At 45.0% G+C, this 24,667-nt stretch overlaps 1 protein-coding gene across 2 annotated transcripts in view; it reads left to right on the top strand.

Annotated features, from left to right (window-relative positions):
- Positions 1 to 24,667, top strand: part of Usp46 (ubiquitin specific peptidase 46) — a 70,595-nt gene that overhangs the window by 22,641 nt on the left and 23,287 nt on the right. For both annotated transcript variants that reach the window (XM_005359343.3, XM_005359344.3), the window contains 3 exons: positions 6,637 to 6,717; positions 11,071 to 11,284; positions 13,837 to 14,066. In XM_005359343.3, coding sequence (XP_005359400.1) covers positions 6,637 to 6,717; positions 11,071 to 11,284; positions 13,837 to 14,066 — 525 coding nt within the window. The remainder of the gene's footprint in view (positions 1 to 6,636; positions 6,718 to 11,070; positions 11,285 to 13,836; positions 14,067 to 24,667) is intronic.

Genomic DNA, 24,667 nt, shown 5'->3' with positions numbered 1-24,667 from the left:
AGTAGAGCACAGAGATGGATGGGGAGGAGCTTGTCAGTAGAGCACAGAGATGGATGGGGACAACGCAGCAGCAGATGCCAGGTGTGACCTGGAGGCTCCAGCCTGAGCCCTGATGAAGGCGTGGGAGAATTCCAGGGGAGTGAGGTGTCCCATTGCAGTAGATGGATGTTGAGGGTCGGTGGATAGGTACGTGGGAATGCCTGCATTAATGCAGCATGGAGCTTGAAGTTTGCAGGGTGCAGAGAGTTAGACATGGTCGGCTTGCAGCGGCTGCCTGGAGCCATGCAGTAGCATCTGTTGGGACCCTGGAGAGAGGCAGGGGAGAGAGGCCTTGGGCCACCTCTGGGAAAAGCCAGCTGTCTACAAATGCCCCTTCTGGGGAACTTACTGTGTTTGTAGCTTCTCTGGGTGATGTGGGGGTAAAATCCAGGAGATTTTTTTTTTCCTTTGAGTGCTGGGGTTGAGTCTAAGGTCCTTGCAGATGCTAGGTGCGATATGGAGGTGAGGAAGTACTGACAGTCCTTACAGAGTCATTAAACACACGGTGTTGGGTTCCTAGGCTGCTGTAGCCAATTATATTGTTGTGTGGCTTAAATAATCTACCTTTGATATCTTTTAAAAGCACCAATTTATGTACTACTGATTGATTTTTTTTTTATTGTATGTGTATGGGGAACATGTGTGCCACTGAGCATATGTGGAGGTCAGAGGGCAGCGTTTTTTGAAGTTGCTTCTCTACTTCCATGTCTTCATGGGTCCTGGGGATCAAGCTCGGGTCAGCAGCCTTGCAAGTCAAGTGCTTTCCCTGCGGAGCATTGGCTTTGTTATAATTCTGAAATCCAAAGCAGATCCTGGGCCAACGCCTGCTTTAGTAGAGGGCTGCACCCCCGCCCTCACCCCAGGCTTCTTTGTGTAGCCCTGGTTGTCCTGGAACTCACTTTCTAGACCTTGAACTCACAGAGGTCAGTGCCTTCCCAGGCATTTCCGTGGCAGAGGTTGAACCGTGCCTTGGCTTTGTCCCATCCACCTGCAGCTTCTGAAATTGTCACACAGAATTGTGCTCTGCCTTGTTCATGCTCCCACTTTGAAGGACAGTTGTGAGCATTCTGAGCCCCCTGGATGATGCAGAGCAAGCCCCGTTCGAGTATCTTTTAAAAAGATTTTATTTATTTATTTTATATAGATGAATGTTCTTTCTGCATGTCTGCCTTTATGGTGGAGGAGGGCATCAAATTCCACTCAAGATGGTTGTGAGCCACCATGTGGGTGCTGGACATCAAACTCGGGACCTCTGGAAGAGCAGCCAGTGCTCTTAACTGCTGAGCCATCTCCCCAGACCCTCAGATGTGTGAATGAATACCATCTCAGTTTTCCTCTGTCCTGTGAGGTAATGTATTCCCCAGTTTCGGGGATTAGAGCAAGGGTGTCCTCGCTGGACTGTTATCCACCTGTACACACATCCATGTGCTGCCGAATGATGTTTTGGTAAGTGCTGGGTCACATTTACCATACTGATTCCATAAGACTATAATAGAGCTAAAAAGTTCTCACTGCCTACTGTTGTATGAGAGAGATTTTTTCCTAGAGGCATAATTCTCTCCCCACACATCCATACCACCCCCCACATATGTATAGGTGTATGTATGTATATGTCTTTCTTTTTTCCTCAGAAAGGAACCTAGGACAGACCAAAGTAATGATTGTACAAAAGTCTAACTTGGTGAACCGATGAATTTCTGTTGGGGTTCTTAACTGGCGTATGGGTGAAGGGTTACTTACAGGATCAAGTAGGACTCAAAAGCTGCCCCTGAGTACAAAGCGAGGCATCATGGAAGCTGCAACCCTGGAGCTTTTTGCATGATGTGCAGGCAGCTCAAGAGGTCAGAGAGTGTCCCCTCTGCGGTTCAATGGGTCACAGTCCCCTATCCCCGCAGCTTACTGCTTCTGTCTCTCCGGAGAGGGACCCCCATTTTCAGCCTTCCCGGGCATGTGAAGTTGTTTACCCCTGGTTCTCCTGAGCCTCTTCACTGTCTCCTGTAAAGCACCTTTTAACTTGGAGGGCACTGTTACATTACACTATCTGAAGCAATGCCATCACTGTAACAGGATAGAATGACCTGTTGTTCCTCAGTGTGACATGCTCTGTGTCTTTATCGTGACATGTCGACAAACCTATTGCTAGTCGTGTGAAAGAACAGCATGCACTGCTAGACAGGGCACACACCCTTGGTAGCAACAGTAAAAGCTAAGAATCTGCATCATGTCTTTTCTGTGCTTTGGGCTGTTTTAGGATGCTCTTCATTTACAGTGTTTCCTGGAGTATGCAATGTCATGCCAGATGCAGTCTCGAGTGGCTCCCTAACTTTCTTTATTTTTATGTGTATGCACATGGCTCGAGTGGACTTATGTGCTCCACGTGGGTGTAGGAGCCCGTGGAGGCCAGAAGAAGGCATCGGATCCCTGGAACTGGAGTTGTAGATGATTGTGAGCTGTTTTGTAGGTGCTGGGAATTGAACCTGGGTTCTCTGCAAGAGCAATGGGTGCTCATAACCAGTGAACCATCCCTGCAGTTAGCTCCCTTATGTGCCTTCTTGATCTCACCATCTTCTCTAGCACTTGACTTGGTCTTCTGTTTCCTTTGTCATGCCCCAAGAAGCAATAAGTTGTTCCATACATATGTACATATGCAATACACACTTCGTATAGCATAGGTAGGTGGTAGGTTGTACTTTCAGGCTAGTGTGTGTATTCCCTATGTCCACTAATGATAAAATTGCCTAAATAACATATTTCTCAGAACGCATCCTCATGGTTAAAAGATGCGTGGCTAACTGTAGGTGTAAAAATATAAACAGAATAGCCCAGTGAACCCACCCACCCACCCACCCACACTGTTGTTCAGCGACAACCACATTACCACCTTCTGTACTTTTCCCGAACTTTTTTGTTCAGTCTTAGAAACCCTCGGACTTTTATGTGTTTCAACAGAAACAGTTCAAAGATGATAAGCTCTGAGGGAGATGTAAGAATGAGGTAGCAACGGCAGGAGATATGAGGGATGCTGAGGGATGCTGAGCGGATGGTATGATAGAGCTGAGGAGGGATGCTTAGATCACGGAAGCATCTCCATTCTTTACAACAGAGAGACACATAGGCTTATGAGCAGCCAATTAGGGGAGTCCTGGACCGCTGGTGCAAAATTTTTCTTTTTTTCTTTTCCTACCGGGTTGGCAACAGGCCTTGATCTCAGCAATTCATCTGCCTCTGCCTCCAGATTGCCGGACTAAAGACTGTGTTACCACACCCAGCTTGAAGGCCTCCAGAACTGGGTGAATTTGGGGAGTCTGGTCAGTGTGATTGTTGGACCTTTTTTTCCTCCTAGTACAGCACATTTGACTGGGTGTTTATTCAGAAAGAGATGGAGAATTTGTTCATAATGGGCTCCTACTTTGCTGGGTGGGATGTCCAATGGGTAGAGTCTGATGGCCCGTTAACATCGGTGTGAGTGGATACTACGTCACCTCAGGGTGTCTGTTCTCAACACAAATCTTCATCCTCACTTCCAGGCTCCCTTTCCACAAATGGCAAAATTAGTGCTAAGACAGGCAAGACTTACCTAGCAAAAATCATGTGTTAACTTCTCTGTGTTGCCTTTTTTTTTTCATAAAGAAAGAGCTAATGAGACCTTGTTCCTACCATTGTGTTTTGTATCTTACATTTATCCTGATCTCCCTGCCTGCCATACATTCTAATTTTTCCTGAAAAAAAAGGATGTTGGTCTTTTTAATACCCATCTTTACATTAATTTGTAATTTAGAAATAACTTTATTAAAAATGTTAGGCTTTTTTATGTCGGTACTGTGGAATCCTGCCATAATTTGATCTGTTATCTCAAAGGCCCGTCTGTAGAGTGAAGCCATGTTATTGTGGGGATGATGGCTCTTTCCCTCATGACACTGAAACTGGCTCATGTTTGAGCATTGAGTCCACTCTCAGACGGCGGGTAAAGGAGCCTAGAGTGGTGGCACAGCAGAGAGAGAGAGAGAGAGAGATAGAGAGAGAGAGAGAGAGAGAGAGAGAGAGAGAGCGAGAGTGCGAGAGAGAGCGCGCGCGCGCTCACGGAATCAAGGCTGGGGAGTAAGAGCCTGCCGTACTTCTATTCAGTTGGCTCGGGTTCGAGTTATTTTCTATTTCAAGTGTGCTTTGTGGCAAGGGGCCATCTTATTTGGTTTTCAGTCTACTTCATAGTCATGTCTTCCTCAAGGAGGAGAGGAGAATTACATGAGTTAAGAGTCCACAGCATTAGGAGGCTAAAGAGATAGCTTAATGGTTACGAGCACTTATTGCTCTGGCAGGGGATCTAGGTTTGGCCCAGCACCGACATAGTGGCTCACAACCCTCTTTAACTCCAGTCCTAGGGGATCTGACACCTTTTTCTGGCACCAGGCACACACAGAGTGCACTTACACACATGCAGGCAAAACATTCCTGCACATAAAAGTAAATTAAAGAATATACAGTATTAGAAATTGTTGAAAGATTTATTCTGTTGTTTACTCACACGTATGTGTGTGTGAGCACGTGTGTGCAGATGTCTGTGGAACCCAGAAGAGGCCGTCACAGCCCCTGGAGCTGTGGGCCATCTGACCTAGGTGTGAGGTCCCAACCTCAGGTCCTCTGTTAGAGCAGCATACACTTTAGTTCATGAATCATCCCTCCAGGCCCACTAGCATTACCTTTTAATGCTTTCCGTTCTGTTTCCCAAATCCTCGTGTCCCTGCGAGCTGTGAGAAGAAGGCTGCAGATGGTGAGGGACCAACATCAGCAAGGCACTCCGGTCCTGCCTATTGCTCCACGTCCATGCGTGGGCTCTGCACTCACAGACCAGTCAGACACAGACCGGAGGCATTTATGCATCTCACCTGTTCTGAGCACACTTTGTCTTTACACTCTAAACAATACAGTGTACCAACAGATTATTTAGCAATTATATGATACCTGGTATTATAAGTAATGTAGGGAAGGAAGACACATAGGAGAATATGCATAGGTTATAAGCCACTACTATACCAGTGATTCTCAACCTGTGGGTTGCGACCCCTTCACTAGGGGTCACATATCAGATGTTTATATTACGATTCACAACAGTAGCAGAATTACAGTTATGAAGTAGCAATGGAATAATTTTATGGTTGGGAGTTCACCACAACATGAGGAACTGTATTGGAGGGTCGTAGCATTAGGAAGGTTAAGAAGCACTGACTATACCATTTATGTAAAGGCACTGAGTGTCTTTCCAGGGGTCCTGGAACCTGCTCCCCATGGTCAGTGATCACCGTACCTGACTCAATGAGCTTTTCTTACTTTCAGGTAGCCCACTCAATCTGAGTGGGAAAAGACCATCCATTACTTGTGACTAGCCCCAAGTAGGCGGGGCTTCATCACTGTTTTGATGGCTAGGCTCTGGCAGCGTTTGGATAAGATTGAGTCTGACTCCCCAATTCAGCCTTTGGGAATTTATTAGAATGGCTTGCAGGTCCAACTCATCTACCAATGAAAAGTCCAAGAATCATGTAGTTGCTTAGTCCTTGAGGCTGGAATCCCAAAGAAGTAGGTTCTAATGCCAGTGAAGCTTGCTGGTGAGAGCAAGCGGGCAAAGAGAACAAGCTTCCTACTTCCGTGCCCTTTAGACAGGCTGCCAGCAGAAGGTGTGGCTCATGCTAAAGGCGGCTCTTCCCACCTCAAAAGATTCAGATGAAAAGTGGTCTTCCTACTGCAAATGATTTAATTAAGAAAAAAAAAATCCCTCCCAGATGTACCCAGTCTCTTGGGTTTTAAATCACTTCCAGACATAGGCAACTGGGAATAGTCATCTTATAAGCTTCATGAGGATGAACTGCACAGTCCCTGGCACAGAGGGCATGGGAGTCTCGCCATGCTAGGGTATCACCAGACTTAGCAGTCTGATGCATCCGACAGCTGTCAGCTTTCACATCGGATCCTTTCATTATCTGCAACATTGTCTGGACATAGTGCGTTCTCAGTACGACCCTCTCCGGGTCCTGTACTGAAAGGTACAGTCGTGCGGCCTTTACACCTCAGTGCCCCTTCCATCCGCAGCCCGTCTCACAGCTGTATGTCTGATACTTGCTTCATGGTTCAGGCTGTCGTCACGTACACGAAGGGGAACTCCATGAGAGCAGGCATTCATGTCCGCTTCCTCAGCATTCTCATTGATGCCTGGACCTGGAGACGGGCGCCTGGCTCAACAGGTGCGCCGTGGAGCCTTATCAGCATAAAGAAATTGACTTTGAAAGCGGTCCTGTCTTCCAGGCACCCTGTTTCTGAAAGCTGCTGCAGCTGTCTGGAATGTTTTATTCAGAGGATCATCTTCTCATTTACATACCGATCTCAAATGTCCTCTCCTCGTGGGAGGCGACTGAAACCACACAGTGCCCGGCTGGGGCAACTCATGAGTTGGCTGGGAAGTCCAGAGAGGGCATGAAAGAAAACTCCTGGTATCCCCCATATGTTGTTGACAAGGGGTGCTTGTTTCAGAGTGGGCCAGCTCACATCACCTCATTTCCTCTTATAAGAGTTTTCACGCCACCTAACTCTTGTTATGTTTTCTTGTAGGGCACCAATGCCTCTGCTCTGGAAAAAGACATTGGTCCAGAGCAGTTTCCGATCAATGAACACTACTTCGGATTGGTCAACGTAAGTATTTACTGTTTCCCATATTTAGGGTATTTGATGAGACTTGCTGGCTGGCTTTTTTTTTTTTTTTTTTTTTTGCTTTGTGAAACAAGAGTTACGTAGCTCCACGTCTGTTGTGTCTGAACTCATTATGAAGACCTGGCTGGCCTTGAACTTCCAGTGATCCTCCTGCCTCTGCCTGAGCACTGTGATTTGTGGCTTATGTACCACTCTCTGCTGCTATTACCACCATTATTCATTGTTAAATAACTGTGTGCTTTAGTTAGTAGTAGAGGCAAATACTGGAGAAGGGCATTTTAATCTACTATTTAAAATGTACTAAGTGTTGTCCCCAGCAAAGGACTTAATAATTACTACATTATTGATTGAAGTCACAACCCTTTTCCTGCATGCCTTGAGGGGAGTCCCTTTGATATGCTGCTCTTATAGTGACTCCATTCGCATTTGTGGCTGAACCTGCTTTGATTTGTCCTCCCTTTCTCACAGCATGGACTTTCCAGTCTTCGTTTTAGTTTGGGCCAATACAACGTGACCTGTACTTGACAGATAATATAGCTTGTATTGGAGATATATAATGTTATGTCTTTAGCTAGGAGTGAGCTGTCAGTCAAGGATCCATCCAAGAGTCATTTATCCCAGAGTCACCTGGCCCCATTGTTGTGTGACAAAACTCTTCCTAGGAGATGCACCACCCATCCGCTCACCCCCGAGTGATGTAGGGAGCTCGCGACAGACCAGATTACAGACACCACCGAAGTCCAGTTTGGTGAACCAGTGAGTTTTATTGAGGTTACGTACAGGAATATGGGTGAGAGGTCCCTTAGAGGGGCGGAAGTGAGTCAGAGACAGCTGGGTCACCAAGGCTCACCCCAACACGGGTGACAGACAGCTCACTAAAGCTGGCACAGCCTGCAGGCCGCACACCAGGGTGGAGAGGGTCCTTTCCAGGCAACTCTACCTAAGCCTCCTCCAGGCAGCTTGGCTGGGCTGGTTTCTGCTTCTTCTAGGCAGCAGTCTGGTCTCAGAGTCTTCTCAGGTTCTGTTCTTCTGAGAGTCCCCATTGTAGTTTAGCTTGGCTCACTCTGGCTGGGAGGGGCCTAGTGGATCCAGTCAGCTCCAGGGACTTCCTGAAACTGTTTTGGGTTGGTTACTTTCCTACTTAAGGGGCTCCCCTGTAGGATGTGGAGTTTCGGTCTTGGAGGAAACTGTTTTACAACTTATTTTCCTTTGTGCTAGGCAGGAGCCCCTAGTACCTGGCCCTCCTTGGGCTCTGCTTCCTCGGTAAGATGGTGGTAGGTCAGATGTTAAGGTGGTATTGCCCATCAGCCCTGTGCTTTTTCCTTCACTATATCCTCTTTATTGAATAGAAGTTTTACGTGTTGAGGGTGTTCATAGACACACGGCTTTCTGGAGGAGCTTCTCTGCCAGTCTGCCAGGTTCCTGCTGTGGCGCGTGCTGGAAGAAGTTAGCCACATTCTTTCTGAATTAATGCTGCCTTGGATGTAAAGGAAAGAGCCCCAATTTTTATTCTCCATGTTCTGTTAACTAGTGGTATGAACTGTGGCAAGAAACTTGGTCTTTCTGGCCTTTCTTTTCCACCTTAATAGTGGCTGCAGTGGTTTCTCCCTCTTGAGCCACAGTGAAGGAAGAATGAGAGCCCCTAGGTGAGGCCCTGGTGGAGGCCTGGGCATGCTGTAGACACTTGAAAAATAATCCTCTTATTTCCCCAGAGTTGATAACTAGTTCAGGCTGAAGGGTGTCTGGGTAAAAGACACTGAGAAGCAGAGTGAGACCGGACAGAGGAGAGCTAGGCAAGGCCCTGGGAGGACAGTCTTCTAATATAAATACAGCTTATTTTAGCTGCTGTGCAGGGACCTCCACTTGACTCTCTGAAGAAAGTCATTCAATCCGTGGTAATTTTTTCTTGACTAAAGAAAATACAAATGCAGACAATGGAGAATTACGACTCTTGCCTGACTAGTAGAAGAATTATGAAGGCTGTATCTATTAATAGATTCATTTATGATTCCTGGGATGATAATTTATGGAGGTGCCAGCCTCTGCGTGAAGGGGTTTGTCACCTGTTACATGGTTGTGTCAAGGAACTTAAAATACCTAGGCTCCGAGGATGTTCACACCAAGAGGTAGTTCAGCGAAGACGCCCATGCTCCGTTTGACCTTCTACAGTGCTTTGGGATCTGGGCTATGAATCTTGTTATTTCTTTGGAATTTCTTCCTGTTCATTTGCTGTGTGGGAATAGCCGAAAGTACAGGTCTCAGCTGGGTCCTCCCACGGAGCTAGGCTTCCAGCCACTTAGAAGCCAGTGAGATAATGACATTGCCTCTGCAGTCAAAATCTCTGTGTCTGTGACCTGGAGAGGAATGAGTGTTGCTGTGTGGGCCCTACTCTGATTATAGGGGGGGTCAGGAACTTGTGTGATGCCATATTGGGACAATTGCCACCTTGGAGGAAACACGAGGCAGGGTAATTTAGAAGGTAAGAGGCAGGAAGATGGGAGGGTGGCCTATGGAGACACTTTTTGCTCCATTGCGTTGGAGTAAGTGAGACTTTGCACTCTGGGGCAGCGACCACTGTAATCCTAACAGAGAAAGACAAGCCCTGTTTCCTAAAGACTTCTGCTGCACAGGTAGTTCTGAACTCCTGAAATAATCCTCCCCACTGTTGTATGTGTGTATATGTATATGTTTACATACATATGTGTATGTATAAGTATATATTCATATAAACACATAAACATACTACACATATATCACACATATACACATACACTCACACATGCATGTGTGTGGGTTCGCACACATGTGCAAACACACACACACACATCTCCCACTGAGCTATATCCCTGGTTGTCTCAGGTTTTTTTTTGTTTCGTTTTCATTTTTTTTATTTTTAATTTCACAATTAAAAATAAAATTTTTATTTTTATAATTTTATAAAATTATATAATGGGAGTTTTGTTTGTTTGTTTTTGAGTTACAGCTCAAGTTGACCTTGAACTCAGCATAGTACAGGCTGGCTTCCAGCTTGCAGTGATCCTCTTGCCCCAGCTTCCCAAGAGCTGGGATCCCAAATGTGCATCACCATGCCTGCAGTCACAGGGGATTTTTTTATATTGCATTGTGACTTTTCTTTAGCCAGCTGCTTTTCTGAGTCCCCATGCCATGTAGGTTTCAACCTCCCCTACCTCCCTGAAGACAGGGCTCCTCTGTGTAAAATCCCTGGCAGTCCTGGAACTTGCTGTGTAGGCCAGACTGGCCTTATACTTGAAGAGATCCTCCTGCTTCTGCCTCCTCCATGCTGGGATTAAAGGCAGGCACCACCACTGCCTGGCTTCTTGTCTCTTTTTTTCTTAGTATCAGATCCTATTAGGTTCTTCATCAGTGTTCATCAGAGTGTCTATATAAGTTAGACTTTGATGGATCAGGAAAGCACTAGAATTCCTAGGCTTCTATTATCTGTGGGGAATGCATTCCGGGATCCCCAATGGATACCTAAAACTGCATAGTACCAAACTCTATAGAGATTATGTTTTTTCTATCTGTTTACACTGGTGGTAAAGGCATAAGAGATTAAATAATGTTCTAATAAAATAGAACAATTACAGTAATTCATCAGTATTAGTTTGCTTCTTAATACGAGGCTGGGGCCATTGCTGAGTAATATAAAGGTTACTTGTGATACCCAGGAAGTCTACAAAGTCGCCAGTGGGCAGGTACCACAGACGTTATGCCTACGCTCTGCTAAGGGATGATTCACATTTGGGGCAGGATGGTGTGAGATTCCATCATACTGCACGGAATGGGACACAATAGAAAACATATAGATAATTGATTTCTGTAATTTTTCCACGTAACGGTCACAGACTGTGGGTGACTCCCCGTAACTGAAAGTAGGGCAAGCTAAACTGCAGCCCAGGGGGTTGGCTCTGTTACTGAGTGGTTCTCAGCTTGTGGGGTGCCATCCCCTGGGAGTTGAACAACCTTTATGCAGGAGTTGCCTAAGACCGTCGGAAAACACAGATTTTTACATTACAATTTATAACAGCAGCAAAATTGCAGTTATGAAGTAGCAACAAAACTGATTTTATGATGGGGGTCACCACAACTTGAGGAGCTGTGTTAGAGGGTCGCAGCATTAGGAAGGTGGAGAGTCCCTGTTGTTCCTGTCCTTGTTGATCAGATCCACGGTTATCTATTCTGGCGTATTGGCCTCTGACAGGGGAACACAGGTATTGGCAGGGTCCTGCATCCTGGCGTCTCATGCTCCTCCCCTGCTCAGAGACGGCTTATCCCCAGACAATGACTCCAGTCACCCCTCTTGTGCCTTGGCAGTTTGGAAACACGTGCTACTGTAACTCCGTGCTGCAGGCCTTGTACTTCTGTCGGCCTTTCCGGGAGAATGTGTTGGCATACAAGGCCCAGCAAAAAAAGAAGGAAAACCTGCTGACGTGCCTGGCAGACCTTTTCCACAGCATCGCCACGCAGAAGAAGAAGGTCGGCGTCATCCCACCAAAGAAGTTCATTTCAAGGCTGAGGAAAGAGAACGGTGAGTGGTGGAGCCTTAGTGGGTGACAGACCTGGAGGACGGCGAGAGCAGGGGTTCTGGTCGCCTCCACATGGAAAGCTCATTCTAGTTTATTAAAGTTGTGAGTGAGTGCGGTTAACTAGAGTGGTTTCAGGGACTGAAGAGATGGGCGCACTTGAAAAACACATGCTCCGGTTTCAGAGGACTGGAGTTTAGTTCTCGGTGGCCATGTGGGATGGCTCATGGCCACCTATGACTCCAGTTCCAGGGGATCTGATACTCTACACATTATATACACTTACGTAGACACATCCACATAAATAACAGTGGGAAAAATCAGAGAGAGAGAGCGAATGCAGGTGCGGTATTCTGTAACTTTAATCCTAACATTCAGAACTCAAAGACAGCAGATCACCGCGAGTTCCAGGCCACCTAGAACTACACTAGGTGTTACAAAAAAAGAATTAAAATTGATTAATTAATTAAATTAGAAAGAGGAGAGGAGAAAGAAAAGAAAACAGGGTTTCCCTTTATAAGCTGTCGTGGCCCTCACTCTGTAGACCAGGCTGGCCTTGAACTCACAGAGGATCCGCCTGCCTCTGCTTCCTGAGTGAGTGCTGGGACTACGTGCGCCACCACCGCCTGTCAGAAGACATATCTTCTTTTCCCATTATATAAGAAACAGAAAATAGAAGAGAAATTTAAAAATTGAGGTTTGACATTCCATTTAGAATGATTTCTTTCTCTTTTCTTCTTCCCCCCCCCTTTTTTTTTTAAACATGCTGCATTCTAAGAAGGATCATTGTAAGAGAAAAAAAAAATTGACCAAGGCAGCCTTTTGAGTGCTTCACTCCCAGGGTTAGATATATTGATGTAATCACTGAGTGGAACAGTACTATTGTATGAACTGTGACTACAGCAAACACAAGTTACCTAATCAGGGCTCTGGTGTGTTAGAAATAACGTGAATGTTATAGTGAACATGACATGTACCCTGTAGGCTTGAGTATGTTCAGTCTGCGGCTGTCGATTCTCAGTTGGTGGTGGGTGGTGGTGTTTTTTTTGGGGGGGGGCATGGAAACTTTAAGAGCTGGGCCTTAGCTATAAGGCAGATCCCAGGGGTGTGCTTTTGAAGGTGACACTGGCTACTAGTCCCTCCCTCATTCTCTGCTTCCTGCGCACTGTGAGGTAGCCGGCTTCTGTCATACTCCATTGCTGGGGTGATGCTCTGCCCAGTGTCTGGGACTGAGCAACCACGCATGGAACCCCCTGAAACTGTGAGGCCAGAGAAACCCCTCCTTCTGTGGGTATATGTGCTTAGGTATCTTGTCACAATCATGGGGTGAATGACATGAACATCAGTGACAAGACTTTCAATCAGGGCCTTTTTTTTTTTTTTTTGAGGAGAAATAGTGATAGAGATACATTATGTATTCTAGAAGTTTACTATGGGAATATTTGATTTTGCAATCTCTCCGGGATGCCACCTTACTCCAATACACGAACACAGTTAACCTGGTGTTTATTTTTCCAAAGTCTTGCTTGATTTGATAGCTAGCATTCAAAGCTGTAATAGTTTATGTGTGCTGGAATAAAAGTGACCCGAATAGAGAAAGAAGCCAACCCTCCCAGTGTAGTTGTGAGTATGACTCAGAATAGGGGCTCCCAGCTGCTTGCTTGTCCCGACAGCAGGGCCTGCAGTAGGCTTAGATGCTTGAGTTTGTTTTAGGAGCACCGTGGGAAAGATGTCTGTTCACATATGCTCCTCATTTCTCTTTCATCTTTCATATAAGATTCTTCCAGGCCAGTCTTCGGTTTAATGTGACTCTTAGGAAGAGAATCTCGTTGCTATAGCAGAATGACTCACTGGTGGTCACATCCTATCAAGAGTTGATATTCAGGGGTTCAGTGGATAAAGTACTCATCAAGCAAGTGAGAAGACTAGAGTCCAGATCCCTGGCGCTCATATGAAAAGCTGGGCAGGTAGCCCAGGATTTCAGGCTGATAACCAGCCTGTTAGCCCAGTAGACTGGAGGTAGAGGGTGGAGATAGGGGATGGTTAGAGCAAGCTGGGTAGCCAGAACGGCCAAATGAGTGAGTCGCAGAGTTAACCAGAGACCCTTCCCTTATAGAGGACGTGGAGCATGGATGCTAGTGTCAGCCTCTGCCCTCTGCATACTCACGTACACACACAAGTACGCACCTGCTCACATGTGTGCCCCCATTCCCCAGCATGTACCCTGCATGCATACACGCAAAAACAAATAGATATTATATCAGGGTTTCTGTCTAGTAATTTTGGTCCTTTTCTAGAATGATTAAACTTTGGTTCATTGTTATAGGTGACTGTAAGGAGACAGGGGATATTAGTGTTTGGTGGGTGGGAGGACATAGAAAGGAATGGTTCTTTGGAAAGTTGCTCATTGTCATTGCAGTGGAGATGAAATGTATGTGTATGCCATGCCTGTCCACTCTTTTCCATATAAATACGGGAAGCATGTCATGGAAAGCTCGCCCTGTCTGTCCACTCTCCAGGATGCAGAGTGTGAAATCATGGCCCTTCTCCTTTCCAGATCTCTTTGACAACTACATGCAGCAGGATGCTCACGAGTTTTTAAATTATTTGCTAAACACTATTGCGGACATCCTGCAGGAGGAGAAGAAACAGGAAAAACAAAACGGGAAGTTAAAAAATGGCAACATGAACGAACCCGCAGAGAGTAACAAACCCGAGCTCACCTGGGTCCACGAGATTTTTCAGGGAACACTCACCAACGAAACCCGATGCTTGAACTGTGAAACTGTGAGTCCTTGGTGGGGGCCGGGGGATGATGGCTTTCGTCTTCCTTGTCCATGTGTGTTGAGATATCACATGCTTACCGTTGTCTTCAGGACCTGTGGGTCGGCCTATTATTCCTCTGGACCTCAAGGGCAAGCACTTGGAAGTGTGGGTTCATTATGACGTCTCAGCTGGGGGGAAAAAGATGTCTCTCAGGTGGTAGGAACAGAGTGAGGAGGACAGTGTGCCCTTAAATGTTGGATTATTTTACTCCATGAACAGATTTTAGGGCTGAACATTAAAGTATTGAATTACACTGTGAACCACTTAATAAGAAGAGGTCAGAGGTCATCACGAAGAGGTCAGGGGTAATGAATGGACCCTTACGTGACTTCTGGGAGTCTATTATGGTGCCGCCTAGTGGTAGGGGAAGATGGACCCTGACTTGTACACAGTCAGCTGGCTAGGTGAGAACCCCGTCTCCGGGATTTTTGGGAGTTGGGTATCATGTGTGTTTGGTTGCTCTAGCACCTTGGCTTCGATGGAAGGCCCTTAAAGTTACTTGGATTTAGGGACATCCTCTCTACAGAGTGATGTAGTTGCTTGTTATACTTAACTCAGACTTTGAGAGTGCCTTCATTGTTTGGCCCAGCTGCCTGAGTCTCAGTGCTGGCCCCGACTCCCAGACTTATCCAACCTTCCATCCAATTGCTGCTTTCTTCTCTGTCTCCACCGTCCTCATTTTAAAGCAGGGTTGATGCGCACACATCATCCCACTGATGACTGGTAAGAGCGAATTTGGCGATGTCTGTTAAATGCGGCGCCGTACTTGACACACAGCAGAGTATATAATGAATGTCATTTGTCGTTCGTTCTAACTACTAAACCCACAGAAAGCCTGTATCTCTTTAGTGCTCCCAGAGTTTCTTGATTTGGACAGATGTGTCTGAATATGTATTTTTCTGGGGAAGAGAGATAAGCAGCTTTTAACAGACTCAGCTAAGGGCCCCCTGTCATGGCCTGCCCATCGGCCGTTAACAGTACCATCCATCATGGGTGATTAAAACCAGGGCTTCTTAACTTCTTTCCTACTTGTAACCTTCTTTAGCCCAAGAAAATTTTATGTGACTGGTTTATACGGTAGGCATATAAACCAAACATTTATAATAATCATACATTTATTTTGCAGCAATTCTTTGGGGGGGGTCATATAATTTTACCATTTATTAAAGGTGAAAGCATATTTGCATTCTAGTGAGATGGACTTACTTGGTAGTGGCTGACTCTTTGATACTGTGGGGTGCAGAACATCTTCAGTATTTTTCAGAGCCAATCAATATTTTGGTTTTATAATCATCAGTGCTGAGAACACCGTTTCACGTGAACACAAAGGGGAAAAGTGGCAGAAGTGTATTTAGGACCATTTCATGAAGTGTTGGAAATTCTGTCCCAATCCTAAGACAAAATTAATTTAGCATTTTAAAAATTTTTGCTTTTAAAAGATATATTTATTTTTTTATGTATATGTGTATATTTTTGTATGAGTTTAGATGTACACATTCATGTAGATTCCCTTGGAGCCTCAGGAACTGGAATTATAGGTGGTTGTGAGTTGCCCTATGTAGGTATTGGGACATAAATCCAGGTCCTGGACAAGAGCAGTGTGTCTTTAGAACACACAGCACTCTAGCCCCTGAGCCATATCTCCAGTCCCCGTGTAACAATATTTAAAAGACGCTTAAGTCAGCAACTCTAACGGCAGTTTTTAAAATCAAACATTCTAACACAATCTAAACATATACTGATTTAATACTTATTTGCTGAGGAATGATTGCGGGAAAATATATTTTAAAAACCTTTGTTTTCTATAATTCAACCACTGTTTTTCTTTTTTTCTTTTTCCTTCCTTCCTTCCTTCCTTCCTTCCTTCCTTCCTTCCTTCCTTCCTTCCTTCCTTTCTTTCTTTCTTTCTTTCTTTCGACAGGATTTCACTGTAGTTTTAGAGCCTGGTCTGGAACTAGTTCTCACTGTTTTTCCAAGAGCAGAAAACTTAATGCAATACAACTACTGCAGTTCAGAAAATACAGTAGCCTCAGATCTGAGCCCACACACTCCGGCTAATATCCATTGGCAGTGGTGAGATGGTGCAAACGGTGCCAAATGAGTGTGTTGTGTGTTCAGAGCCTAGACTGCAGGGAAATCTTGGGTGAGGGCCATCAGAAACACCTCGGGTTCGCTGTGGGTTTGATTTGATTAGTTTCGGTCATTGTATGTTCAGAAACTTGCATTGCTAAATTTTCCGCAGCTCCCATATTAAGTTATGTGAACCTATGTGGGGGTCACAATCCACAGTTTATAAATCGAACATTCAGACAGTGGAGGTTTGCTCCTCAGAGGCTGGAAGCTGGAGGACTGAGGTCAGGAGGTCAGCTTGACTGGGTTCTCTCTCATCAGCATGCGTTACCAAAAGGCTCCATTTCCACATACAGTTGCTTTACTGAGTGGGTTAGTGACTGTATCGGGAGGTCAACAACACTCATGAGCTGTGATCCTTAAACAGCTAAGCAATATAGACTCACACTGAAGTATCAGAGAGGGGCGGGAGCTCTGCACCGTGACAATCCTTTTGATGTCCTTTGTAAAGTTTTATTTTACATTTCATAGCAGCATTATTTGTCATAGCCACAACCTGGAAACAATCTAGATGCCCGTCAGTCAAAGAACGGATAAAGAAAGTGTAGTGCATTTACACAATGGAGTACTACACAGCAGCAAAAAAATAACAACATCTTGAAATTTGTAGGCAAATGGATGGATCTAGGAAAAAAAATACTGAGTGGGGTAATCCAGACCCAGAAAGACAAATATAATATGTACTTACTCATAAGTGGCTTATAGACATAAAGCAAAGAAAAACCAGCCTATAGGACACAACCCCAGAGAACCTAGACAACAAAGAAGACCCTAAGAGAGACATGCATGGGTCTAATTTACATGGGAAGTAGAAAAAGACAAGATTTCCTGAGTAAACTGGGAACATGGGGGTCATGAGAGAGGGCTGAAGGGGAGGGGAGAGGTGGGGAAGGGCGCAGAGAAAAATGTAGAGCTCAATAAAAACAATAAAAAAGAAATTGATGTTCTTTTCAACACCATTAGAGTCAAGTTTCTGATTCATTCCTCATAGAAGTGGTTGAAAAACACAGATAAGTGAAAAAAAAAGACTAAAAATTACAAGTATTCTTCCCACCCAGAGATGAAAAAATGTATAATATTTTCTAAAAAATGTGATTATATTAGTCTAGAGAGCAATATTTGAACATTTCTGAGCAAGTTTGACACAAACCTATTTTTCTGGATCTCCACCTTCCTTCTTTCCCGCCCCTTTTTCTGTCCCTTTATACTTTTTCTTTCAGTAAAGTTCAAATAGATGCAAAAATAGAGAAAAGCACAATGCATTTTGTGTGTGTGCATGTGTGTGTGTGTGTGTGTGCGCGCGTGTGCGCGTGTGATCGAGAATTGATGACTGCTAACTCCTTGGCTCATCTTCATTTTTTGTTTTCCCATACCTCTCTCCTCTCACTTTGATTTGTTTTTAAGCAAATCCCAGATATCATTTCACTTGTAATTGATATATTATCTGTATCTATCATTCAAAGATAAGCCTTTTTTAAAGCACAGTACCATTTTTTACACCTAAAAATACTTTCACTATTATTCACTCAGTGTTGAAGTCTGTCTGATTATGTCCTGTTCTTGTAGCAGTGGATTAAGTATATTTTTTAATTTTTCATTTTCCTGTGTGTGTTGCATGTGTGTGGGTGTTTATGTTGCATGTGTATGCTATGTGTGTTACATGTGTGTGGGTATGGGTATTGTTTTGTGGGTGTATTGCATGTGTGTGAGTGATGCATGGGTATGTGTGTTGCATGTGTGTGAGTGATGCATGGGTATGTGTGTTGCATGTGTGTGGGTATTTATGTTGCATGTGTATGCTATGTGTGTTACATGTGCGTGGGTATGGGTATTGTTTTGTGGGTGTGTTGCGTGTGTGTGGATGTTGCATGTGTGTGAGTGATGCATGGGTATGTGTGTTACATGTGTGTGGACGTTGCATGTGTGTGAATGATGCATGGGTATGTTGCATGGGTGTGTGTGTTGCATGGGTGTGGGTGTTTATGTTGCATGTGTATGCTATGTGTGTTACATGTGTGTGGGTATGGGTATTGTTTTGTGGGTGTGTTGCATGGGTATGTGTGTTGCATGTGTGTGGACGTTGCATGTGTGTGAGTGATGCATGGGTATGTGTGTTGCATGTGTGTGAGTGATGCATGGGTATGTGTGTTGCGTGTGTGCGGGTATGTGTGTTGGAGGGATGAGTGCATGTGAGTGCACATGTATATGAAGGCACGAATGATGTTAGAATAATCGTTCAGCGCTCTTCTACCTTATTGTTCATTGAGGAAAGGCCTCTTAGTCAAGCCCAGAGCTCACTGATACATCTGGTCCAGAGCCAGCTTGCTTTGGGGATCCCCTTTCTCTTGCTTTCAAGGCAGGAATTATAAATTATAAACTCAGCATTTAAGTGGATTCTGGGAATCCAAACTCCAAGTCCTCCTGCTTACACGGCAAGTGATTCAGCACTGAGCCATCTCCCCAGTCCAAAGTTGGTTAATTTATACCCATATAGCAGCATGCGTGTTAATCTATAATTTATCCCCACCCTTGTTTTGAGAAATCAGGTTGTTTGTCCTGTAGTGTTTCCTACCATATTGAAAACATCTCTGTGGTGTTATTTACCTAATTAAAAATTCAAATTACATTTGTGTGTGTGTGTTTGTGTGCGCGTGTGCAGGTACCAGGGTGGTGGTGGGAGGTCAGAGGACAAGGTTCAAGTGTCACTCCTTCCACCTTGTGGGCCATCAGGTTTGGTAGCCGGGCCCTTTACCCCTCCAGCCCCCCAAGCAGTCTCGCTCACTCCTCATTTCATAGTAACTTTTACAGTAAAATGCCAGCAATTACCTAGTAGATCTGTTTCTGAGAACACTTTTGTCCGTTCATACCAGAGGACTTACTTGCAAAGGAAGGCTTGGAGCAGCATTTTATTTTATCTAATTTTTCTTCCACACAATATATTTGATTATCTTTTCCCCTCCCCCAGCTTCTCCCAGATCATTCCCATCTTCTGCTCACCCAGCTTCATGTTCTTTCTTGCTTTCTCTTAAAACAAAACAAAACAAAACAAAACAAAAACTGAAAGTCAAAACAAGCAAAACAACCAAGAAGACAAAAAAAAAAGGGGGGGGGAACCAAGAGGAAACAAAAGCCTATGAAAACCCCATGGTGTCCGATTCGTGTTGGCCAGCTTCTCCTGGGTAAGGGGCCTCCCATGGAGTGTGGCTGATATGCCCAGTGACACTCCGTTGGAGAAATATGATTTTGGAGCAGCATTTTACAAAAACTTGCCCGTGCCACCAACACATAGGGTCGGAAATAGAGCATCGCCAACGCCCTGATGCCCTCTGCTTTGCAATTTCGTTTTTATTCTGTTCTCACCCTATACCCTTGAGTTCATCATTATTTTCTGTTTTATGTATTACTAGTGCTTGCTCTGCGATTTTTTAGGAGTGTTTTGTTATTTTTAGTTATGTGTAGGTGTGTGTGTCTGCGTGTGGGTGCAAGTGCCCTTGGAGGCCTGAGGCATCTGAGCGCACACGCCTGCTAGGACTTCCCTCAGCACTCGTAAGGTCCATGATTCAGTTTGGCTTGTTGTTGCTGTTTGTATGAACGGCCACATAGCCTTTGTGCCTTGGTTCCTTTGGCTGGTGCCCCTGGGGAGATTCACTGCCTCATTGCACGATGCTTTAGTTTCTTCTGTCTTACCGCCATGTGGTGACTTAGTGCATGAATGTCATCCTTTATTAACCTGCTTTAGGGTTGATGGCTATGTGGTCATTTTTGCTTTGGGGCAACTGTGAACAGTGCTGCCACGGATCTTACAAGGCGTAAAGTCTCGCCACAGAATCCAAGTTTCTCTGGGAAATTATACCACGTCTTGTGGAAGTAGATTGTGAGGTAGCGGGTTATGATATGTTTGTCACTGATACCGTTAGAATGTGTCCAGTCCCCATGATGTTATACCAGCTTACACTCTGTATGAGCATTCTCTCTTCCTTTCTCTGTATAGTGTCTATATGTATATATATATGTGTGTGCATGCAGGCATGCATGGGCATGTATGGAGACCAGAGGAGATGTCAGGTGTCTTCCTCTATTGCTCTCTGTCTTAGTTTCTGGAGAAGGAATCTCTTGCTGTGCCAAGATCTTGTTGTTTCTTTCCTAGGCTGGTGGCTAGCAAGCTGCAGTGGTCACTTAGCATTGGGATTTGTGGGCACATATGGCCGCCGTGCCTGCTTTTTATGTAGGTGCTAGAGTTCCGCACAGAGGTCCTCATGCTGGCTAGCAAGTGCTGGTAGCCACAGAGCCCTCCTCAGCATGCGTGAGAGCACTCTTAGCGCTGTGTCCCTTCCTCTAACATCACCCTTGCTGTCTAGTGGCTGCGCGAGTGTCCTTAGAGCCAGCCAGTGAATGTCTTTCCAGCACATGCTGCCAGGCAAAGCTAAGATGCGGGATACAGGCTTGCTCTGTGTTTCTGCTGTAGAACCAGGTCAAGATGAATTATTGGTTATAGAATTACAGTCGCGAGACCTTGTGAAGGAAGCACAGACTCGTTCATGCGCTTCTGATGCCGAAAGCAGAGCAGTGTGGCACTGGGCTCCGTACGGCAGCTGGGAAGCCTGTACCACATCTACAAGCTGGCCCCTCCTCCGAGGTTGTAATTTAACACTGTTAGTAATCCATCCTGGCAGGGTTCTGTGTGGATTTTCAGGATGTCTCTGATAACAGGCTCACTCATTTTTATAGCTTAAAAAAAAAAATCTATGGGCAGAACAACTAATCCCTCAAATGCAAATATTGCATTAAGTACTCATGCTGTAGAGGTTACGTGGAGCCCAAATGCCAAGACAGGAACCTGTATGCAACGATTGCATCCCAATTCTTTAATTAGATGGAAGCATTTGTATAATGTGATTCCAACTGTTTATATTTTATAGTGTACAAGTGTGTCTTTCTGGAGGATAGAAACAATCCTTTATAATTGATTTTAAACCTCCATATGGGGGCTGGAGAGATGCTTAGCAGTTAAGAACACCAGCTGCTCTAGCAGAGGACCCAGGTTTGGTGCCAGCACCCACGTGACTGCTCACAACCATCTGTAACTCTAGTTTTAGGAGAATCTAACACCCTCTTCTGTCCTCTTTGGGCACTGTATGCACATGGTATACTTACACACATGTAGGTAAAAATGCATGTTTTGGAGAAGCAGCTTAGAGATTAAGAGTACTTACTGCTCTTGCCGGGGGTCCTGGGTTTGAATCCAAGCACCTCCATGGTGACCCACAACTGTCTGTAACTCCAGGTCTAGTGGATCCGAAGCCCTCTTCTAGCTTCCGTGGGCACCACACATGAACGTGATGCCAGGCTAAACATGCTTGCAAAACACCCGTGCAATGTAAAATAGAAGTGAAAACAAAATAAAAAACTTACATGTTTATTTATTATTATTTTAAAGCGATATATAATGCTGTATAAATTGGACTACAATGTGATGTTTTGAAACTGTAATCACTATATAAAACAAGTCTGAACAATTAATGTATCCACTGTTTCAAATACGTATCATTTCTCTGTGGCAAAACATTCGCAATCCAGACAGAACAATCTTTAAAAAGAAGGACCCCCATTGATAAGTCATTTGAGAGCAGTCTATATGGATTTCTTATTTTTCTTTTCTGATTACTTGGCTAGCCCCCTCTGTTTTCCTAGACCTCAGAGCTGGGCAGACTGCTAGGAAACATCTAATCTTGTTTTCCCAGTGCCCGGGTATCTTCTAGGATCTCCAGCCAGTCGGTCACCATCATCCAGTGGACCCTGGCCAGAGGCAGGGAACCCAGTCTCCCAAGGATGCATTCCATTTTTAGCCAGCCCTAATTGTTAGAAAGCCTTGGACTTTCTAAGAAAGAGCATGGCCTGCGGGCGTCTCCTGCTGCCAAAGTGCAGGGCTAGGTTTCATAGAGAATCTCATGAGCCCGGAGGACCTAACTTTCCTTTGGGAACCCGCTTTGAGGATGTCCCTGTGGCAGGCTGTGCACTCACTTTCATCAGAATTGCTGAAGCCCCCATTGTGAAATCTCACAGTGGATTAACCTACTCTAGATCCTGAATAGCAAATTAGCCCTGAGGGCATCTTTGTCCCTGCCTCAGCCTCTTGTTCCTCCAATTGTGGAAAACCTTTTGTGCCCATCTTGAGTTCCACCACAATGGCTGATTTTCCAGCGGGCCTCTCTTGGGGAAGTGTGGCCTGGGATTGCAGTGCAGATGTCAAATGAAAGGATTTTATGGAGACAAATGGTCTCCTCTGCAGTGGAGCTGGAGGGGCTATTTTAAGGGGTAATCAGGGCTCACTTCTCCAAGCAACCTTGACAAAGGCACTTCTGAATTTGGGATTTCAGGATTTTTCCACTTGAGCCTAACCATTCCCTTGGTTGTTCTTTTGTTTTCTTCCTAAGATTTATTAGGCCAGTCGGAGCTTAAGCTTGCTGTTGTTTATTAATTCTTCCTCTCTGTATGTAAAGCTGAGTTTTGGCCTTGCAGCTCGCGGCTTCTCAGAGCCTCTCGGTGGCATTACTACACATTTGTATTTGTTGCTGGAGCCAAACTGATGTGCAAAGAACTGTTTTATTAACAGAACCAAGTCTACAGCTCTTATTACCTAGTTTGCAGAGGTCCATATTGCTCTGGCAGAGCTCCCGAGACCCCCACAGACAGAGGGTGGAGTTGGCTGAGGCAGGAGGAAGGCTAAGCTGTCCAGGAGACTGCACTTGCTCCAGTCCCATCCTTTGGTACCAGCCAGGGCAGTGTCGTCATGGCAGAGACCTAAGGAGCTGTCACCTTTCCCACTAACCCAGGAAGGGAATCAAGGGTCTTTTCTCCTCTTTTTAAAGGTGAAGTTTTTTTGGGGGTGGGGGAGAGGCACAGCAGGCTCAGACTTAAGGATAAAAAAAGGAGAAGCGGCTGTAGGCTGCTCATGCTGAGAGTGCTGGAATTTCTTAGTGATGTGTTTCCTTGGAGACAAGCCGTATTTTCCCTTAGACCAGATCCTTGTGTGGAAGAAGAATATGCTTTCCTGTCTCTTGATTGAAGAAGAGAACCCCCCTAAAAAAAAGCCTCTAACCACCACCGATCAACCAACCAACCAACAAAAACCTGGACAGCCCTTCCTTGTCAACCCTTTAAATAACCTCCACAGTGTGTTTCTTGACCACTAATGGGGGCTGTGGCTTCCTGGGGTGGTGACAGAGAAAAGTCTAGATGGAGTGCGGTGGGGCGCATGCCTTTAATCCCAGCACTCCGGAGGCAGAGGCAGGCGGATTTCTGTGAGTTCGAGGCCAGCCTGGTCTACAAGCGCTAGTGCCAGGACAGGCTCCAAAAACCACAGAGAAACCCTGTCTTGAAAAAAAAAAAAAAAAAAAAAAAAAGAAAGTACCCATCTCAGAAAAGCAAGCAAATAAAAGATGTACAAAGCATGCATCCAGAGAGGGAGATCAATGAGACATGTCTTTCTACTGTGGTCTGTCTGAAATGTACCACTTCATCTATGGATGTAGGCAGTAGTTAGCACTGCAGCCCAGTTACTAACAAAAAGCATGACAATTTTCCTCTCACACTGTACCCATTGCAGATATTGTTAGGTTTCAAACGTGGGACAAATGGCTGAGGTGCCTATTTAACATATCAAAGCAGTCCTGGCTGCCAAGTGCTCCCAGAATCCCTTGGTCCCTACAAGTTACAGGAAATGACTGGCATACCCTGCCCCCTACCCTTAACTCTCTAGCCCAGGGGCTGAGCTGCCCTCTCCCCAGAGACTCTTCCCTATATAATCCAGACATTTTTGTTTCCAGCCTTTTTTGTATCTTTGGCCTCCTGGGTGCTGCACCTGGTTCCCTTTACCCCTTTTCCTTCCCCTTCCCTGCTTGGCTCAGGGTAATGACCACTCTCGAATCCCCGAGATCTGTCTGTCTCTGGCTACATTCTCCTTTTATCTACAACAAACTTTCTCCTCCACCATACCAGGAGCACATGTCCTTACCTTTTTATTCTTTTTTTCATTCAGATATGTCTAAGTACATTTGACGTACATCACTATTGTGAAAGTAAGGTAGTCACAAGACTGTTTTAATGCATTAATAAATCTTCATGCATACAATTTAAGAAGTGTTTTGATTATTATATATTTTTCTCTTCACAAATGTTTGTGTATTTCAAGTACATAAAGAGGACTGGAGAGATGGATCAGCAGCCAAAAGTCCTAGCTGCTCTTTCAGAGGGTCCATGTTCAGTTCCCAGCCCCCACACATGATGGCTCACAACTGGCTGTAACTCTGGTTCTAGGGGATCTTCTGTCCTCTTCTGACCTACATGGTGGACGAGGCATCGTGTGGTATAATATATACATTACAAGCAAAAACCTTATACATAAAAAAATCAATAATTTTTTTTTTTTTTTT

This window comes from Microtus ochrogaster, linkage group LG1, assembly GCF_000317375.1.
Source record: "Microtus ochrogaster isolate Prairie Vole_2 linkage group LG1, MicOch1.0, whole genome shotgun sequence".
Classification (NCBI taxonomy): domain Eukaryota; kingdom Metazoa; phylum Chordata; class Mammalia; order Rodentia; family Cricetidae; genus Microtus; species Microtus ochrogaster.
This window is presented reverse-complemented; position numbering and strand designations above follow the sequence as displayed.